The sequence below is a fragment of the Pristiophorus japonicus genome, chromosome 4 (assembly GCF_044704955.1).
Source record: "Pristiophorus japonicus isolate sPriJap1 chromosome 4, sPriJap1.hap1, whole genome shotgun sequence".
In the NCBI taxonomy this organism is placed as follows: domain Eukaryota; kingdom Metazoa; phylum Chordata; class Chondrichthyes; family Pristiophoridae; genus Pristiophorus; species Pristiophorus japonicus.
Genome location: NC_091980.1, coordinates 231695606 through 231717398, shown reverse-complemented (window position 1 = coordinate 231717398; position 21793 = coordinate 231695606). Strand labels below are relative to the sequence as shown.

Sequence of the window (21793 nt, the reverse complement as noted above, 5' to 3'; positions counted from 1 at the left end):
TTACTGCTCCCATAGCACGTTTGCCTTCGAGTCAGAAAGTTGTGGGTTCAAGTCCCGCTTCAGAGACTTGAGCACAAAAATCTAGGCTGACTCTCCAGTACAATACTGTGGGAGTGCTGCACTGTTGAAGGTGCCATTTTTCGGATGAGACGCTAAATATCAGGGTGGACGTAAAAGATCCCACGGCACTATTTCTCCCCTTTGTCCTGGCTAATATTTATTAATAATAACTTATTTTATAAAGCACCTTTAATGTAGTAAAATGTCCCAAGACGCTTCACAACAATTTTACAACACGTTAGATATTGACCATTGAGGGAAAAAGCAAAAGCGGGAGAAGGAAGTGGAAAAAGGGGTTAAAGGCTCGGGTCTGAAGCACCAGGCAAAATGCGCACACAATTTATCCTTCAATCAACATCACTTTTTTTTTTTAAATCTCGTCATTATCACATTACTGTTTTTTGGGAGCTTGCTGTGTGCAAATTGGCTGGCGCGTTGCCTACACTACAACAGTGACTGCACTTCAAAAATACTTCATTGGCTGTAAAACACTTTGGGATGTCCTGCGGTGATGAAGAGCATTATATAAATGCGTCATTCTTTCGATACTCACCAGCACTTTCTATACTGTACAGACAAAGGATTAAAAAAAAAGTTTGTACATAAGAGTTTCCATACATGTATCTTTTACAGAAGACATTTTAAACCAATTTAGAACATGAATAACATGAATTTTTGATATATGTGGCACTGCACGTAATCCAGAAATGACTGCTTTTGAGGTCCTGCTCTTTAACTTCCTCCTTAGCTCCTGAAACTCTGACTGCAGAATTCCTTCCTATGTCTTTGCTTCCAACATGGACCGTATGACCTCTGGCTGTTTCTACCCACACCCCTGCAGAATGTTCTGCACCTGTTCTGTGATAATGGTACACTGGTACAGAACAACTAAGCTTCCCAGATAAAGAAAAACTTGCATTTATACAGTGCATTTAACAAACTCGCCGACTCCAGGTGTTTTATAACCAATTAAGTACTTTTTGAAGCTTTGGAGGAAATTAATTTTTTCAAATAATGAGGAAGAGCAAGGAAGCAATTTTTTTGGAAAATCTTTTCTTGATTCTTGTTTTGCAGGTTTGATGCAGGTCTATGGATTATTTTGGAAAATTTACTGATTACTTTTGTATTTTATTAAACCAGTGTTCAAGTTCAAATCATGAATGTACAACTGCAGGACACCTTCAAACAGAACCAGCAGATGGCAGCAAACACGAAGGTATGACCAAGAAAACACACTTCCAAATTGGTTTTGTGGCACATTTTGAGAATGTAAATATGTGCAATGGACTCATAAATTACCATACTTTAGCTTAAAGCCTGTCTCCCACTGCTTGTGTCTTCTTCCAATGAAGAGAGCAGTATGGTACAAGCTGTGAGTTTACTTGTGGTTGCTGTAAATGCTGCTCCATGATTAGTCCACAGGAAATGCAATTTCAAGGGAAGAGAGCAGATGATAGAATTAATTGCTGCTTTTTCTGAATGAATTTTGTACTGAAAATCTGCTATTGGTTGAATAGCAACATTTGATTAATTTTGAAATTAGAAGCATAGGAACAGGAGTAGACCATTCAGCCCCTTGAGCCTGTTCTGCCATTCAAATACATTGTGGCTGATCTGTATCTTGACTCCATTTACCCGCTCTCGTTCCATAATCTCTTAATACTTTGCCTAACAAAAATCTATTGATTTCCATTTTGAAATTTTCAATAGACCGAGACTCAACAGCTTTTTGGGGGTGAGAGTTCCAGATTTCCACTAGCCTTTTGTGAAGAAGTGTTTCCTCCTGAATTGCCCAGCTCTAATTTTAAGGTTACGCCCCCTTGTCCTGGACTCCCCACCAGAGAAAATAGTTTTTCTCTCCCTATCCTATCAAATCCTTTTATCATTTTAAACACCTCATACAGATCACCCGTTAATCTTTTATACTCATGGGAATATATACCTAGTCTGTACTCATAATTATGGTGAATCTGCACTGCACCCCCTCCTGGGCCAATATATATTTCCTGTGGTGCCCAGAACAAAATGTAATCTAACCAGAGCTTTATTACAACTGTAGCATAAGTTCATCCTTTGTATTCCAGATAAAAGCTAACATTCCATTAACCTTTTTGATTATTTTTTGTACCCGTCCACTAATTTTTAAGTGATTTCTGTACATGGACATGAATCTCTCTGCTCCTCCACAGATCCTAGCTTCTCACCATTTGGAAAATACTCTAATGTATCTTTCTTGAGTCCAAAGAAATGACCTCACACTTTCTCACATTGAACTGCATCTGCCACAGTTTTGCCCACTGACTTAATCTGTCAATGTTCCCGTGAAATTTTCTGCTCCTGTCTACACTACATACTGTGCCACCTAATATAGTGGCATCAGCAAACTTGGATTTGTGGCACTCTATTCCTTCATCTGATACATTAATAAGTAGAGTGAAAATCTGAGGCCCCAGTGCAGATCCCTGGGGAACATCACTAGTCGCATCCTTTCAATTGGAGTACATACTACCCAATGTTCCCTTTTAAGCTGCACAACTATGGGAGGTCCCAGCTTTTAAATAGAAAAACCACGTATGCACGGAATTTTGAATGGGCCATGCAGCTCGTAAAAGGGGACCGCGTGACCCAAATAAAATTACAGAGAAACTGATAGTACACATTATCCCTACTCTCTCTCCCTCTCTCTTTTTCTCTCCCTCTCTCTTTTTCTCTCCCCCTCTCTTTCTTTCTCTCCCCCTCTCTTTCTTTCTCTCCCCCTCTCTTTCTTTCTCTCCCCCTCTCTTTCTTTCTCTCCCCCTCTCTTTCTTTCTCTCCCCCTCTCTTTCTTTCTCTCCCCCTCTCTTTCTTTCTCTCCCCCTCTCTTTCTTTCTCTCCCCCTCTCTTTCTTTCTCTCCCCCTCTCTTTCTTTCTCTCCCCCTCTCTTTCTTTCTCTCCCTCTCCCCCTCTCTTTCTTTCTCTCCCTCTCCCCCTCTCTTTCTTTCTCTCCCTCTCCCCCCTCTCTTTCTTTCTCTCCCTCTCCCCCCTCTCTTTCTTTCTCTCCCTCTCCCCCCCTCTCTTTCTTTCTCCCTTCTCATGTCAGTAGGTTGCCTTCAATTCCATGTGCTAATAGTCCTTTGTATGGAACATTATTGATTGCCTTTTGGTAGTCCATATAAGTAACACCCATAAATACTCCCTTATCCAATATGTTAGGGACCTCATCAGAAAATTCAGTTCAGTTAGTTTGACATGACTTAGCCTTTGCAAATCTCTGCTGGCTCTCTCTGATCAGTTAATATTTGTCCAAATGCTTAGTCACTCTGTCCCTAATGACAGATTCTAGTAACTTCTCCACAACAGACGTGAGACTACCGGGTCTATAATTTCCTGGTTTCTCTCTCCCACCCTTCCTAAATACCAGAGAGAAAAATTTTCTTCTGCACCTTTCTTATCGGAAATACAAGGCTAGCTGGGGAGGGACACTTCCACTTCTCAAAAATGAAGATTATTGGGCACAAACTTAGAAGTAAGAAGATGTTTTGTAGAAAGGTAGCCATGATTGTTTAGGATTAATTATGTTTATGTGACTTGCTATAATGGCTTTGCACAAAAGTGTAATTTGAATTCTCGTGTCTTGTAGGAAATGATATTTTGATTTCTCAGTATACCAGAGGGCAGAAAGAAGCAATGAAAGCTATCATCAAGCGGTAAGTTGCTAAGTGCCAATTTTAATATTTTGTCATACTGTTTCTGGGGAGACAGAAAGCAAAAATCTGTACATACTTTCATCTTCAGCTAAATCCCTGCTCAGTAATGTGAATTCTACTTGCAGTTATGGGTCAAAAGTAAATTGCTTTTTTGTTAGCTATAGATGTGCTGGCTCAGAGTGTACTTAACTGTGTAAATACATTAAGCTATAGATAGATGCATTTAACTAATATCCTTTTTATTGGTTTACACAAATCAGATTTAACTCTTTATTTGAGTCCACCTCCTTTTTAAAGAAAGATTTACATTTTCTAGCACCTTTCACGACCTCAAGACATCCCAAAATGCTTTACTTTTGAAGTGTAGTAACTGTGGTAATGCAGGAAACGTGGTAGCCAATTTGCGCATAGCAAGCTCTCATAAACAGTGATGTGATAATGATCACGTAATCTGTTTTGAGTATAAATATTGGACACGGGGAATAAATCCCCTACTCTCCTTCGAAATAGTGTCATGGGATCTTTTGCGTCCACTTGCAAGATTAGACGTTTAACGTCTCATCCGAAGGATGGCATTTCCAACAGTGCAGCACTCCTTCCCTTTAATGGCGTAGTATGTGATAATTACTGCTGACCTCTCTGAAAAATTAATTTGACAATTTTGGCGTCTCATTCCCTCAAGAAAATTAATGTTGCAGATTTAATAAGAAATTAACTTTTTATATAGTTTTCCTATTTTGCTCTTTTATGTATTTCCCTTAATCGCATGTAAATGTCCCAATCTTTATATTGCTTTTTGTGCAATGATTTAACTGTAATTTATATTTCTTGTTTTTTTACTTCCTGCTTTGATGTTTGTGTGTCTGTGAGAATTCTTCAGCCTGATTGGTTGAGAAGCCTCCATGCTGTTTTTGCTGCTCACAGATGCCACATATCCCCTGTAGAGGGCGCTGAATTCAAACTGATGCCAGATTACTAGACATCTCTGCTGACAAGCCCGCTAAAAGTCTGTGGGTAACTACACGAGGTGAACGGCAAAAACCGTTCCTTCGCCGCTCGCAGCAAAATCCGAATTTTTCAAGCAATTATAGTCATCAGCACATAATGGGGAAAGTTTTCCTCTGCATGGTGTATAATGAAATTGCAAATGCATTTTCTTTGAACTTGTTATATAATAGTTGATCTCTGTGGCATTGTTCCTGGACAAAAGAATGCTTTACTCATAACCATCTGTTTATCTGTAATGTTCAAACTTTTATCTGTGTCACTGTATTTTTCTTTGTTCTACTCTCTCCCTCTTTTTGTATGTGTCTGTCACATTCTTATTAACAATAATAATTTTTATTTATATAGCACCTTTAATGTAGTAAAACATCCCAAGGCACTTCACAACAGTGTTACAGACAAACAGATAAATTTGACACCGAGCCACAGAAGAAATTAAGGCAGATGATCAAAAGCTTGGTTAAAGAGGTAGGTTTTAAGCATCTTAAAGGAGGAAATAAAAGTAGAGAGACGTAGGGTTTAGGGAGGGAGATCCAGAGCTTAGGGCCCAGGCAGCTGAAGGCACTTCCACCGATGGTTGAGCAGTTATAATGAGGGATGTTTAAGAGGCCAGAATTTGAAGAGCGCAGACATTATGTGGAATTATGAGGCTAAAAAAGATTACAGAGATAGTGAGGGGCAAGTCCATGGAGTGATTTGTAAACAAGGATGAGAATTTTGAAATCGAGGCATTGTTCAACTGGGAGCCACTGTAGGTCAGAAAGCAAAGGGGTGATGGGTGATCTTGACTTGGTGCGGGTTAGTACATGGGCTGCTGAGTTTTGGATGACTTCAAGTTTACGAAGTGTGGAATATGGAAGGCCTGCCAGGAGTGAGTTGGAGTAGTCAAGTCTAGAGGGTGACAAAGGCATGAATGAGGGTTTCAGCAGCAGAAGAGCTGAGGCAGGGGCAGAGGCAGGCAATATTACGGAGGTGGAAAAAGGCGGTTTTAGTTATGCCGCGGATATGTGGCTGGAAACTCATTTCAGGGTCAAATATGACACCTAGGTTGCGAACAGTCTTGTTCACCCTCAGATTGATGCTAGGGAGAGGGATGTGGGAACGCAGTTTGTGGCGGGGACCAAAGATAATGGCTTCGGTCTCCCAGTATTTAATTGGAGAAAATTTCTGCTCATCCAGTACTGGATGTCGGACAAGCAATCTGACAATTTAGATACCAAACGGGGGTCGATAGAAGTGGTGGCGAGGTAGAGCTGGGTGTCGTCTACGTACATGTGGAAACTGACTCCGTGTTTTTGGATGATATCGCCAAGGGGCAGCATATAGATGAGAAATAAGAGGGGACCAAGGACAGATCCTTGGGGGATGTTTTTTGTATCTTTGTTCCTGTCCATCTCTCTTTGTACTGCTTATCACTCTTTTTGAAATTCTCCCATTCCTTGTGTCTTGTCTCATCTCTGTGCATGTTCCTTCACTGATGTCCTCTGTTCCCATATCTTACCTTAGTTAATGATGATATGCATCCAGAATGTACAAGACCGATATAAAATTATGTGGTCTTGGATATAGGCATACAATATCAAAATTTATAGATGACCTATCAATGGGGAATATGGTTATCTGTGAAGAAGAATCTAAGCAACATATACAGGTTAGTAAATTTGGCAGATAGATGTCAGTTGAAATTTAATGCAGAGAAAAGTGAGATGATATATTGAGAACCATGCATGTTCAAAGTACAGGGGGACATTTAGCCCATTGTTTCTTTGCTGGAATTATTCAAAATTAGTCCCACTGCCTCATGTTCTTCCCATAGCCCGTGCTCTGTTTGAAATAGTTATCCAATTTTCCCTTAAAAGATGAAATAATTTCTGCATCAGTCACTCCCATGACAAAAGTTCATGCACCAACAACCCTCTATGTAAAGAAATTTCTTTTCATCTCTTTGCTTACTTTCTCCAGTAACAATTTTAACTCGATGACCCCTCATCACTGACTCCCCAACCAGAAGCACTAGTCTTTCTGTATTCAGAATTTTACAAATGTGTATTGAATGTCCTCTTGGCCTTCTCCCAATTGAAATAGTCTCTCCCCATTACTGCCATCATCCTGGTTGAATCTATGCTATATGCACTCTAGTTTTAATGTCCTTTCTACAATGGGGGACCCAAAACTGCACATTGTACTTTAACTGTGGCCTAACCATGCCTTGTATAACATTATCATTGCTGCTTTATTCTTGCACTCTATAATACCACAAATGCTATTGGCCTCTTTTGTCCTTATCTATCTGCACTTATATGGTGAGGGGATAATATTGTTCAACCACATCCTTCAGCATCTTTCCATTGTGTGTATATCCTCAATTCTTGTTTCCTTAGCCAAAATATATGACCTCATGCTTGTATCTACATTAAATGGCATTTGCTATCTGTCTGGCCATTCTGTTAACCTGTCTGTCTTCCTGAAGATTGTTTACAGTCAGTCCTCCTGACTGTCAAGCCCCTAACATTGTGGATTCAGCAAAATTTGTACCCAGGACCAAATCATCCATAGATACATAGAAACATAGAAAGAAACATAGAAATCTACAGCGCAGAAGGAGGCCATTTTGGCCCATCATGTCCGCGCCGGCCAACAAAGGGCCACACGGCCCTCGGTCAGCAGCCCTGAAGGTTACATATAAACGTATGAAAGTGGCGGAAAGGTAAAGAGCATCCGGCCCAATCAGTCCGCCCCACACAACTGTGACACCCCCTGCACTGCAACATTCTACACTCCAGCCCAGCCGGATCTGGGAGAGGCAAGAAAACAGATGAAAAAAACCCAGGCCAATTAGGGAAAAAGATCTGGGAAGTTTCCTCTCTGACCCATCCAGGTGATAGAAACTAGTCCAGGAGATCACCCTGGCCGTATTCGATTCCCTGCAGTACTTACCATCGTATCTGCGCCAGCCAACAAGAGGATATCCAGTCTCATCCCACTTACCAGTTATAGGTCTGTAACCCTGCAGGTTACAGCACTTCAAGTGCCCATCCAAACATCTTTCAAATGTGGTGAGGGTTTCTGCCTCTATCATCCCTTCAGGCAATGAATTCCAGACCACCACAACCCTCTGCGTGAAGAAGTTTCCCCTCAAATCCCCTCTGAACCTTCAACCAACCACCTTAAAACTATGCCCCCTCGTAATTGACCCCTCCACCAAGAGAAATAGGCCGTTGCTTTCCACTATATCCAGGCCCCTCAAAATTTTATACACCTCAATGAGGTCTCCTCTCCGCCTCCTCTGTTCCAATGAGAACAAACCCAGCCTATTAAATCTGTCCTCATAGCTAAGATTCTCCATTCCAGGCAGCATTCCAGTAAATCTTCTCTGCACCCCCTCTAGTGCAATCATGTCCTTCCTATAATATGGTGGTTGATGGTGACAATCTTATTTTAATTGCCTTATTTCTCTGTGGTTTTGAAGTCTTTTTTGGCTGTTCCTGCTTCTGAGTCAACAATCTTTTATTTACAGTCCCAATTTCATCCATTTTATTTTATTTATATCCTGCCTACTTTCTTTTTTATGGGATGTGGGTGTCTCTGGCAAGGCCAGCATTTATTGCCCATCTCTAATTGCCCTTGAGAAGGTGGTGGTGAGCCCCCTTCTTGAACTGCTGCAGTCTCTGTGGTGTAGGTACTCCCACAGTGCTGTTAGGGAGGGAGTTCCAGGATTCTGACTCAGCGACAATGAAGGAACAGTGATATATTTCCAAGTCTGGATGGTGTATGACTTGGAGAGGAACTTGCAGGTGGTGGTGGTCCCTTGCGCTTGCTGCCATTGTTCTTCTAGGTGGTAGAGGCCGCGGGTTTGGGAGGTGCTGTCGAAGAAACCTTGACGAGTTGCTGTAGTGCATCTTGTAGATGGTACACACTGCAGCCAGGATGTACCGGTGGTGGAGGGAGTGAATGTTTAAGGTGGTGGATGTGGTGCAAATCAAGCAGGCTGCTTTGTCCTGGATCATGGTGAGCTTTTTAAGTGTTGGAGCTGCACTCAGTCAGGCAAATGGAGAGTATTCCATCACACCCCTGACTTGTGCGTTGTAGGTGGTGGAAAGACTTTGAGGAGTCAGGAGGCGAGCCACTCGCTGCAGAATACCCAGCCTCTGACCTGCTTTTGTAGCCACAGTATTTATGTGGCTGGTCCAGTTAAGTTTCTGGTCAATGGTAACCCCCAGGATGTTAATGGTGGAGGTTTCGGCAATGGTAATGCCGTTGAATGTCAAGAGACAGTGGCTAGACTCTCGCTTGTTGGAGATAGCAGTTTAATTGCCAGGCAATGACTATCAGTTTGAGAAAGGAAACCTTGGGTGCAGGCCCTTTCCTCCCATTCCCCAGTCCTCAGGACATCTCTTGCCTCCAATATACTATTGGATGAAGTGTTGGACACATAAAAGCAATTTTGTAACTGACATAGTTATAGTTGATCAAGAGTTTTCAACTGGTCTTCAACAAATTCAGAAAGAGTGTGTTTTTCAAATGATCTCACTCTAATCCCTCAACTCCACTTTCAGGCATCTAATCGTCAAATTAGGCACTTAATTTAGAAAAGCTCCTTTATCAGACTTGATTCTCTGTCACATGAAGGTAGGAAGCAAGGAAGTAGATCATACCGAGGCTTTTCCAAGAGGGGTTCATGGAATCCTAGTTGACTTTTTAGATTTATCAGGATCTACCAGACTTTTTCTCCAATCACATGGGTGTACATGAAATGGGTGATATCGAATTGGGTGCTCAGCTGAGGTTTTCTTCCCTGTATTAAAAAAAAATTAGGAGGAAACCAATTTGAATAACTTAAATTTGCAAAAAGCTGAAAATAGAGATCGCTCCACCCACATTCATTTCTTTCTATGAAAAACTGGAACAATGGTGCAATCTATTTTCACCATTTAAAAAAAGCTGGCTGGTTAGTGACACAGCCCCCGCCAGCTTTTTGGGTCGGTGCACTGTCACTAACCAGCCAGCTGGTGTGTTGCGATCGGGTTTTTGTTGATCAGAATTTTTTGTGGAACTTTGGAAAAATGGCAGTGAGAACTTTTAAGTGAGCAAACCTTTTTCACTCATTCATTAATCGTGGCCGGTGGGCGTCATTCTCTGCTCCACAGAGGCCACTAAGTGAGGTTCAAGCCTGCAGCCATAATGGGCTCAGTGTTGGCCTTTTGCGTATTGTCTGAGGCAGGGAGGCACGCAGGAGGAGGGGTTGCCGTCACCAACAGATCCTGAGGCAGCGGGCAAGGGAGGCAGCAGCCAAAGTACCAATTCGGAAGGGTAATTACCGCTGAAGGCCATTTTTTAAAAAAATATGAAAATCGACCCATTGGCTGGTGCAACCATAGTGGCGGGAAAAAGGCAGTAAGTGCGAGAGCTTTCGGTCGGCGCTGAATTTCAGCCCCAACATGTTCAAAACAACTTAATTGGTTCCCAGTTTAAAGAACATTTCTGAGGTGAGATCCTTTGTGAATATTCAGTAATTATTAGCCCTCTTGTCATGAGACAAAGCCTCACACACTGGTGACTTATTAGAAAATTGCTGGTGCCCTGTCCACAATCTCCCATCTGTTAACGTAAATGGATGGAAAATAATGGGCAGTGCACTTGTGACTTTCTGATAAACTACTGGTGACACATGGCCTCGAAAAATTCAGAATAAAACTGATATGGTGGTACAAAAAGTAAGGACTTTTGCAGTATTCAAATCTGGATCTAAATAAATGCTGCTTTTCAAATTATTATAAAGATATCTATCATCATGTTTAGCTATGTGTGAAACACAGTTGTGTCTTGCTGATACGGCATTTCTCTGTCATGTATATAATATCCTTGAAAATGGCCAAGATTGGTATAAATTTGGAGGTCTGTTACAACTGTAAAAATAAATTTCCTCTTTCATCTGGATGGAAACATTTTGAGTGTTTTTCACAATGTTGCATGTTCCATTTAGTAGATTTTGACAAAGAAACAAATCAATTATTTTTTTACCATATAACTTATAAAAGTCTACAAAATAATTATTTCTCATTGATATCAAGCAATCAGACAGTTTATATTACATAAAAAATATACTCTGATTAACATTGTTTGTTCCTGAATGTTAAACCTCGATTCTCAAGGATTATTCCTAAAATGTGTAACATTTTTCTGTGTGCAGTTTCCTTTAGGCTTACCAGCATTCAACAGGAATTAAATCCCATCTATATATGAAAAAAATCTTGTGTATGCATGCACTTCCTGCCGTCATAATTTTGGGTTCGGCTTTTATGTCAGCACTTAACATTGAAACTGTGTAAAACATTTAGAATGTAAATTATGGGCTGGATTTTCGGCTATCTGGGTTTATCAGCGACAACGGTAGCGATATGTGAAAATTAACGTTTGCATTGCGCTACTGTTTTTAGGTCGAACCTTGGGTCTTTGCGTCTGGGTAAAGGAGGCGTTACACGATTATTCATGGCGCAAAACGCGAGTTTCGGCAACTTTAGTCCGTGGTCGTTTGTGCTGCGATAGAGGCCTTGGAAGGGAGGGGAAATAAAAATAAAATTGCAAAAAACATTCTAAAAAATTCACAAAACCCTTATCTAGCAAATTGCTGAAAAATAATTTTAAAAATAAAAACTTTTAACTTACCTTTTTTGCAGGTTCTTATACTTAGCGCTGCTGGCAGGGCTGTATCGACAGGTTTGACCTGTCGGTATTCTGGGCAGGTTGGGGGAGTGCCGAAAGTACGATGGTAACGCAATCTGTGTCATTACACTTCGGCACACCTCTCTCCAGCGGTACTTGAAAGCGATGCCGCAAACAGGTACCCGAGGATCCCGCCAGGGCTTTGCAACTGTGTTTTCGCCGCGAAGGGTCAAATCACGGCGAAAACTTGCCGAAAATCCGACCCTATGTATGTGAATAGTTGACTAAAAGTACATTTGCAGGATCTGGCCAGTCATTTGTGCTGTGAATCAAGTTTATGGAGTTTGTCTCGACTCTGTCCCCATCTTGTATAATTAAAGAAAATGTATTCAATAACTGATGGTGGGCAATGTCTTAGATTCATGGAATAGTGCAGCACAGAAGGAGACCATTCGGTCCATCAAGTCTGCACTGGCTCTTTCGAAGAGCAATCCAGTTAGTTCCACTCTGTCGCTCTTTCCCCATATCCCTGCAATTTTTTCTTCAAGTATTTATCCAGTTCCCTTTTGAAGGCTACTATTGAATTTGTATCCACCACCCTATCAGTGCATTCCAAATCCTAAACACTAGTTGCGTTAAAAAAAAAGCTTTTCCTCATGTCGCCTCTGGTTCTTCTCACTCTATTATTTTTTTAATCGTCCTTTGCAGGTCTCTAAACATTTCCTAATCCTCTGGCTTATCACTAATCTTTGCAACATTATATGCCTTTGTTTTCAATTTTTTCAATTTGATACCATCCTTTACTTCCTTAGTTAGCCACGGATGGTTCATCCTTCTTAGTCTTTCTTTCTCACTGGAATATATCTTTGCTGGGAGTTATGAAATATCTCCTTAAATGTCTACCATTGCTTATCTACCATCTTATCCTTTAATCTATTTTCCCAGTCCACTTTAGCCAACTCTGCCTTCATACCATTGTAATTGCCTTTATTTAAGTTCAGGACCTAGATTGAGACCCAACTTTCTCACTCTCAAACTGAATTTGAAATTCTACCATGCTATGATCACTCTTCCCTGGAGGATCCTTCACTATAAGATCATTCATTAATCCTGTATCATTGCACATTACCGGATCTAAAATAGCCTGCTCCCTGGTTGGTTCCACAACATATTGCTGTAAGAAACCATCCTGAAAACACTCTGAACTCTTCCTCAAGGCTATCGAATGCCTGTCCAACCAGAATTTATTGTGGGAAGCAAAAGATATTAAGTGTAACAGATGCACTGGCACAAGTTGATTTTTTTTTTAAATGGCATGTTACAAAACTTTGATAATGGATTACATTTGTGAATATAGTAGTGATATCAAATTTTCAAAATGGTATTTTAATTGCTTTGTGTTTTTAGGTTTTTATTGCAGTATGCGGCATATGAATGTCTTGCAAGACAAGATATCATTAAATATTTCCCAAAGTTAAAATGCTAACTGTTAATAAAGAACAACTAGATGTAAAATAATTTCCATTTCCTCCAAAAATGATGTTCTTCGATATATTCAATATGATTTAGGAGAAAAGTATATTAAGGCAGAAATATAACGTGCCACTGAACTGATAGCCTAATTGATTATAATGAATTGATCATAATCACAGAAAAAAGGAGTTTTTCTATCAATATTCCATTGAAATCTGAGACCTTGCTGAAACCTAGAGGGTTAGACATTTTTTGAATTTTTTATATGCGGGAAAACCTTCATTTTTATTTTGAAATGTCTGATTGACAGTTATTGTGGGCCCAAGTTTCGGCTGCCCGCAGAACGGCGCACCTCCGAGAGGCCCGCCTATTTTGCAGAATTTAAAGCGCTCCTAAAACTTACCTTGAAATTCTCGGTGTTCAGCAGGCCTGTTTAGCAGTCGGCGCGGCTCAGCACAAGCAGCTGGGGGCGGAGCTACAGCCCTGCGCCAAAAAGAGTGCCGGCAGCTGCGCGCTTGCTCAGTAGCTTCTGGACCTCCCAGCAGTCTCCGGGCGACTCTATCCCTGGCTGAAGGGATGTTGCGATGTTCGCCGCCCCTATCCCGGGCCGAGTGGCCTGCCTGCCTCACTGTTCCTCGCCTCGTTGCCACTGCCCTTACCTCCTCGGCGGCAGGGCCCGCCCGACCAGCAGCTCTTCGGTAGTGGGGCCCGCCCGAACTCGTCCCCGGTGGCGGGACCCACCCGAACACCGCCTCGGTGGCGGGGCCCGCCCGACCAGCAGCTCTTGGGCGGTGGGCCCCGCCCGAACACCTCCCCGGTGGCAGGCCCCGCCCAAACACCTCTTCGACAGCGGGGCCCGCCTGACCAGCAGCTTTTCAGCGGCGGGGCCCGCCCGGCCAGCAGCTTTTCAGCGGCGGGGCCCGCCCGACCAGCAGCTCCCCAGTGGCGGGGCCCGCCCGGACTCCTCCCCAATAGCGGGCCCCGCTCGATCAGCAGCTCTTCGGCAGCGGGGCCCGCCTGACCAGCAGCTCTTCGCCGGTGGGGCCTGCCCGACCAGCAGCTCCCTGGTGGCGGGACCCACCTGAACTCCTCTCCGGCAGCGGGGCCCGCCCGACCAGCAGCTCTTCGGCGGCGGGGCCTGTCCGACCAGCTCTTCAGCAGGCAGGGCTGCGTGTGGTGTTGGAGGGCTCCCGGTGCTCCCGAAGAGATAGGTGCTGCAGTAGGTGAGTAGAAACTTTACATTTTTTATTTATTGATTTATTGATTTTATTTTTTTATTTATTGATTGATTTATTGGTTTATTTATTGATTTATTTATCATCTATTATTGATGATGGCTCTTTATTGTTCAAAGTGAAGTGTTTAATGCTTTGAAAAATTCCCTAACTTCACTCTGTTTTCCCTTCGCCTGCCCCCCACCCCATCTCTAGCTACCTGCGCCTAATTTCTAAAGTGTACGCAAGGTTTTTTTGAGCGTACAAAAGTCAACACTTACTCCGTTCTAAGTTAGTTTGGAGTAACTTTTCGCTGCCTAAACTTGCAAAACAGGTGTAAGTGGCTGGTAACGCCCCTTTTTGAAAAAACCCCAACTAAAACGAAACTAAACTAACTCACGAGAATTGGAGCAAACTAAATGCCGTGAATTGCGATTTCTAAGATGCTCCAAACTAAACTAGATGCTCCAAAAAAAAGGAGCAATTCCAGCCGAAAATTGGGCCCATTGATAAATGCAAGCTGTTGACCAAATTATTTTAAGTAGCCTTTGCCAAATTGTGTTGATATTGTAGAACTGTCAAATTAGAATTTTCAAATAGGCTTGTAAAAGAAAATGTTGAAGCAGGTTCAGCTTGGGAAAAAAAGTGCTCCAGGTTTAAATGTGATATTCCTGTCTTTATCAAGACTTCTTCAACTGAGCATAAATTGTGTGCTTCTGTTGTGTAAATACTGGAAATAGAATTTGCTGGTAATTAATCTTAGACTATTTCTCAACTAAATTTTCGCTAATGATCTTTGTAGCCAACCATTCGTCCTCTCAGTTGATAACCATTAGTCGCTATGGTGTAGAGACCACTACAAGAAACTGCCAAGTGGCACTGATTGCAAAACTTGTGTATTTCTGTATGAAAACCACTGGTCCCATTTCTTGCAATAAATGCAAGTTGTTGTTGTTTTTGTTGACTGAATTATTTTAAATAGCCTCTGCCAATTTGTGGTTATGTTGTGGAACTGTATGCAGAAAGATTTCCATTACATACGTACGTGAGTGTGTGTGTGTGTGTGTGTATCTCTCTATCTCTATGTGTAATGGAAATGTTTATGAAATAGGAACATCTTAATAGACAGTAACGATAGATTCAAAAAACGATTGGATACATTTCTGGGTTCTGTCTAACCCCAGTTGTATTTTTCCCCATCTAACACAGAAAGGTACAGAGTGGCCCTGTAGGAAAAAATGTGAAAGTACAGCTTCTGCGCAAACCTTTCCTTGAAGACAAGGAGTCTTTGACACAGGATGGCAGAGAGTCCCACTATCACCTCAATTCTGTTAGGACTACAGCTGCCTCTGCAGCAGCCATTGCTGCTACTGCACCTCTTTTCAAGGTTGGTGAAATCTATATATGGAATGTTCAGCAGTAGATACTACGTGGTCTGGGACCACATGTGGCTTGTCATTTTACCAGTGATAACTCGCATGTTGCAAATTACAGTTATATCGTTCTGCTAATATCAGCCTTTGTATTTTAATATGCAAACTACTATAAATGGCCAGTATTTAACATTACTATTTTCATAGATACAAAAGTGCATCTTGGCAACTGGCCAAGTTATAGCATTAATCTGACCTTTTGGATAGGTTGCTGTGCCCACCCAATTGTTGTGATTGTAGCAAAAACTTTTATTTGTTGTTTTGTTCGAATCATTAAATATAAAATGCAATACAAGTTGGCTGGAAGTCATTCTGTAGTAGTTTGTATGATCTGTTGTAGTAGCATAACCATTCCATTGATTTTACTTTTCACTTTGGTGATTCAATGCACTATTATGTGGTAGGACGTGATCCATATCAGTAATTCCTAATATACTGGATTGTTCTGCTTTTGGTAGCCTAAACTGCTCTTTGACATCTAGCAACTGGTTATAGAACAGCATTGGCAGTTGCAGTTGCAGCCAGTATATGGTGCAACAAGATCTAAATGATGCACAAAAGGAAATACAAAATAACTTGGCAAAAAAAAATCTTGGCTTTGGGAAGTTTGTGCACAGCAGACTATTGAAAAATTACAGATGATCTGGAGTTGTTTTATTGGTACTTTTCATATTTTTGGCAGTGGACTCCTGGGAAATACGGTAATATATAGGCCCCAAGTTTCCACACGATAAAAAACGGGCGCCCCTCCGAGCTGGGCGCCCGTTTTTCGTGCCGAAAACGGCGCTGGAAAAAAAACGCGCGATTCTGGAGCGCCCTGCAGCTCCATGTCTGCTTGGCGCGGCGCCCAGGGGGGCGGAGCCTACCACTCGCGCCGATTTTGTAAGCGGGAGGGGGCGGGTACCATTTAAATTAGTTTTTTTCCTGCCGGCAACCCTGCGCGTGCACGTTGGAGCGTTCGCGCACGCGCAGTGTGAAGGAAACATTGGCACTCGGCCATTTTTGTAGTTCTTTGTAGCTGTTTAATTTTTGAACATTTTTTAATAAAAGCACATTGCCATCAGCACTGAGGCTTCTTGCAGCAGTGAGAAGGCTGCAGGAAGCCTCAGAAAGTTGAGGCAGTCGTTTCCCGACGGCCTCCCCCCACCCCCCCCCTGCCGTCGGGAATGGCTGCTGAACTTGAGGCTTCCTGCAGCCTTCTCACTGTCTCCTTCCCCCCTGCCTGCCGTCTGGAACGGCTCCCCCCCCCCTGTGGGAACGAACAGCTTCCTCCTCCTCCCCCCCCCCCCCCCAGCGGGAATGAACGGCTGCCTCCCCCCCCTGCGGGAATGAACGGCTGCCTCCCCCCCCCCCCCCCCCCCCCCACCGCGGCGGGAACGAATGGCTTACACCTTCCCCCCCCCCCCGCGGGAACGAACGGCTGCCTCCTCCCCCCCCCCCTGCGGGAACGAATGGCTGCCTCCTCTTCTCTTTCCCCCCCCCCCCCCCGCGGGAATGGCTGCCTCAACTTGTGAGGCTTCCTGCAGCATTCTCCCTGGCTGAAGCACTTTCACACAGGTAGGAAGATGGTTTATTTAATCTTTTCTTTGCTTATAAATTTTTATTCAGGTTGGATTTATTTGTATAAGTATAAATAAGGATTTATTATAGAATTTAATGACTTCCCTTCCCCCCCCCCCCTGCCCCCCACCTCGTTCTGGACGCCTAATTTTTAACCTGCGCCTGATTTTTTAATGTGTAGACAAGGTTTTTTCAGTTCTACAAAAATCTTCACTTGCTCCATTCTAAGTTAGTTTGGAGTACGTTTTCACTGTGGAAACTTTGAAATCAGGCGGCAGTGGCCGGACTTGCCCCCTTTTGAAGAAAAAATTCTGTTCCAAATTGAAATTGTTCGACCTGACTAGAACTGCAGAAAAAAAAATGTGGAGAATTGCGATTTCTAAGATAGTCCGTTCTCCACCAGTTGCTCCTAAAAATCAGGCGCAAATCATGTGGAAACTTGGGCCCATAATAACATACTATTTAGAAACATAGAAAATAGGTGCAGGAGTAGGTCATTCGGCCCTTCGAGCCTGCACCGCCATTCAATGAGTTCATGGCTGAACATGCGACCTCAGTACCCCATTCCTGCTCTCTCGCCATACCCCTCGATCCCCCTAGTAGTAAGGACTATATCTAACTCCTTTAGATATGTAGTTTCAGAAATAGTAATTTGGGTGAAGAGGTTTACTCCCAATTTTTTCCTTTGTCCGTTTCACCTCTTCTGAAGGCAGCAACTCATCTGCGAATAGTGGATTTCTTCTGGCGCATGACTGATGACTGCTCTTTGCGAATTAGTATAGAAAGTGAGTTCCTGCAGCATTCATTTTTCTCGGCCAGGAGTGCTGAGGCCAAATGTAGTGTCCCACGCCTGTGGTAACTGAGTTCAACTAGCGCTCACCTGTCAGCCTCAAACATCAGACTTTTGTGTTTGTGTGGCTCAGTATGACAAAAATGTGTATTTAAACACTGGTGCAAGGGTCAAGGATGTCTCGGAGCGGCTGTAACGCACTCTGGAGGGGGAGGGTGTACAGCTAGCTGTCGGGGAACATATAAGTACCAACGATATAGGTAAAATATGGGATGAGGTCCTACAAGCTGAATTTAGGAAGCTAGGAGTTAAATTAAAAAGTAGGACCTCAAAGGTAATAATATCAGGATTACTGTCATGTGCTAGTCAAAATAGGAATTGCAGGATAGCTCAGATGAATACGTGGCTTGAGGAATGGTGCAAGGGGGAGGGATTCAAATTCCTGGGATATTGGAACCGGTTCTGGGGGATGTGGGACCAGTACAAACCGGACGGTCTGCACCTGGGCAGGACCAGAACCGATGTCCGAGGCGGAGTGTTTGCTAGTGCTGTTGGGGAGGGTTTAAACGAAAATGGCAGAAGGATGGGAACCTATGCAGGGAGGCACAGGGAAGTAAAAAGGGGGCAGAAGCAAAAGGTCGGAAGGAGAAAAGCAAGAGTGGAGGGCAGAGAAATCAAGGACAAAAATCAAAAAGGGCCACATTACAACATAATTCTAAAAGGACAAAGAGTGTTTAAAAAAACAAGCCTAACGGCTCTGAGTCTCAATGCGAGGAGCATTTGTAATAAGGTGGATGAATTGACTGCGCAGATAGCTGTTAACGGATATGACGCAATTGGGATTACGGAGACATGGCTCCAGGGTAACCAAGGCTGGGAACTCAACATCCAGGGATATTCAATATCAGGAAGGACAGGCAGGAAGGAAAAGGAGGAGGGGTAATGTTACTGGTTAAAGAGATTAACGCAATAGTAAGGAAGGACATTAGCATGGATGATGTGGAATCTATATGGGTAGAGCTGCGAAACACCAAAGGGTAGAAAACGTTAGTGGGATTTGTGTACAGACGGAAGTGGGGAGGTTGGGGATGGCATCAAACAGGAAATTAGGGGCGTGTGCAGTAAGGGTACAGCAGTTATCATGGGTGACTTTAATCTACATATTGATTGGGCTAACCAAACTGGTAGCAATACTGTGGAGGAGGATTTCCTGGAGTGTATAAGGGATGGTTTTCTAGACCAATATGTCGAGGAACCAATTCGAGAGCAGGCCATCCTAGACTGGGGTCTTGTGTAACGAAAGAGGATTAATTAGCAATTTGGTCGTGCGGGGCCCCTTGGGGAAGAGTGACCATAAAATGGTAGAACACTTCATTGCGATGGAGAGTGACACAGTTAATTCAGAGACTAGGGTCCTGAACTTAAAGAAAGGAAACTTCGATGGCATTAGACGTGAATTGGCTAGGATAGACTGGAGAATGATACTTAAAGGGTTGGCAGTGGATAGGCAATGGCAGACATTTAAATATCACCTGGATGAACTACAACAATTATACATCTCTGTGTGGCGTAAGAATAAAACGGGGAAGGTGACTTAACTGTGCCTAACAAGAGAAATTAGGGATAGTGTTAAATCCAAGGAAGAGGCATATAAATTGGCCAGAAAAAGCAGCAAACCTGAGGACTGGGAGAAATTTAGAATTCAGCAGAGGAGGACAAAGGGCCTAATTAGGAGGGGGAAAATAGAGTATGAGAGGAAGCTTGCAGGGAACATAAAAACTGACTTCAAAAGCTTCTATAAATATGTGAAGAGAAAAAGATTAGTGAAGACTAATGTAGGTCCCTTGCAGTCAGAATCAGGTGAATTCATGATGGGGAACAAGGAAATGGCAGACCAATTGAACAAATACTTTGCTTCAGTCTTCACTAAGGAAGACACGAATAACCTCCCGAAAATACTAGGGGACTGAGGGTCTAGCGAGAAGGAGGAACTGAGGGAAATCCTTATTAGTCAGTAAATGGTGTTAGAGAAATTGAAGGGACTGAAGGCTGATAAATCCCCAGGGCCTGATGGTCTGCATCCCAGAGTACTTAAGGAAGTGGCCCTAGAAATAGTAGATGCGTTGGTGGTCATTTTCCAAAAATTCCATGGACTCTGGTTCAGTTCCTATGGATTGGAGGGTAGCTAATGTAACCACACTTTTTTTTTTAAAAAAAGGAGGGAGTGAGAAAACAGAGAATTATAGACCGGTTAGCCTGACATCGGTGGTGGGGAAAATGCTGGATCAATTGTTAAAGATGTAATAGCAGCGCATTTGGAAAGCAGTGACAGGATCGGTCCAAGTCAGCATGGATTTATGAAAGGGAAATCATGTTTGACAAATCTTCTAGAGTTTTTTGAGGATGCAACTAGTAGAGTGGATAAGGGAGATCCAGTGGATGTGGTGTATTTGGACTTTCAAAAGGCTTTTGACAAGGTTGCACACAAGAGATTAGTATGCAAAATTAAGGCACATAGTATTGGGGGTAATGCACTGACGTGGATAGAGAACTGGTTGGCAGACGGGAAGCAAAGAGTGGGAATAAACGGGACCTTTTCAGAATGGCAGGCAGTGACTAGTGGGGTGCCGCAGGGTTCAGTGCTGGGACCCCAGCTATTTACAATATACATTAATGATTTAGATGAAGGAATTGAATGTAATATCTCCAGATGACACTGAGCTGGGTGGCAGTGCGAGCTGCAAGGAGGATGCTAGGAGGCTGCAGGGGGACGAGGACAGGTTAGGTGAATGGGCAAATGCGTGGCAGATTTATTATAATGTGGATAAATGTGAGTTTATCCACTTTGGTGGCAAAAACAGGAAGGCAGATTATTATCTAAATGGTAACAGATTAGTAAAAGGGGAGATGCAATGAGACCTGGGTGTCATGGTACATCAGTCATTGAAGGTAGGCATGCAGATACAGCAGGCAGTAAAGAAAGCAAATGGCGTACTGGCCTTCATAGTGAGGGGATTTGAGTATAGGAGCAGGGAAGTCTTACTGCAGTTGCACAGGGCCTTGGTGAGACCACACCTTGAGTGTTGTGTGCAGTTTTGGTCTCCTAATCTGAGGAAGGACATGCTTGCTATTGAGGGAGTGCAGCGAAGGTTCACCAGACTGATTCCCGGGATGGCAGGCCTGATATATGAGGAAAGACTGGATCGGCTCGGCTTATACTCACTGGAATTTAGAAGAATGAGAGGGGATCTCATAGAAACTTATAAAATTCTGACGGCACTGGAAAGGTTAGATGCAGGAAGAATGTTCCCGATGTTGGGGAAGTCCAGATCCAGAGGTCACATAGAAACATAGAAAATAGGTGCAGGAGCAGGCCATTCAGCCCTTCTAGCCTGCACCGCCATTCAACGAGTTCATGGCTGAACATGAAACTTCAGTACCCACTTCCTGCTTTCACGCCATACCCCTTGATCCCCCGAGTAGTAAGGACTTCATCTAACTCCCTTTTGAATATATTTAGTGAATTGGCCTCAACTACTTCCTGTGGTAGAGAATTCCACAGGTTCACCACTCTCTGGGTGAAGAAGTTTCTCCTTATCTCGGTCCTAAATGGCTTACCCCTTATCCTTAGACTGTGACCCCTGGTTCTGGACTTCCCCAACATTGGGAACATTCTTCCTGCATCCAACCTGTCCAAACCCGTCAGAATTTTAAACGTTTCTATGAGGTCCCCTCTCACTCTTCTGAACTCCAGTGAATACAAGCCCAGTTGATTCAGTCTTTCTTGATAGGTCAGTCCCACCATCCCGGGAATCAGTCTGGTGAATCTTCGCTGCACTCCCTCAACAGCAAGTATGTCCTTCCTCAGGTTAGGAGACCAAAACTGTACACAATACTCCAGGTGTGGCC

At 43.1% G+C, this 21793-nt stretch overlaps 1 protein-coding gene across 4 annotated transcripts in view; it reads left to right on the top strand.

The window, feature by feature from the left end:
- kiaa0586 (KIAA0586 ortholog) overlaps positions 1 to 21793 on the top strand; it is an 800223-nt gene that overhangs the window by 24085 nt on the left and 754345 nt on the right. For all 4 annotated transcript variants that reach the window (XM_070879138.1, XM_070879139.1, XM_070879135.1 and 1 more), the window contains exons 3-5: positions 1201 to 1276; positions 3680 to 3746; positions 15311 to 15488. In XM_070879138.1, coding sequence (XP_070735239.1) covers positions 1201 to 1276; positions 3680 to 3746; positions 15311 to 15488 — 321 coding nt within the window. The remainder of the gene's footprint in view (positions 1 to 1200; positions 1277 to 3679; positions 3747 to 15310; positions 15489 to 21793) is intronic.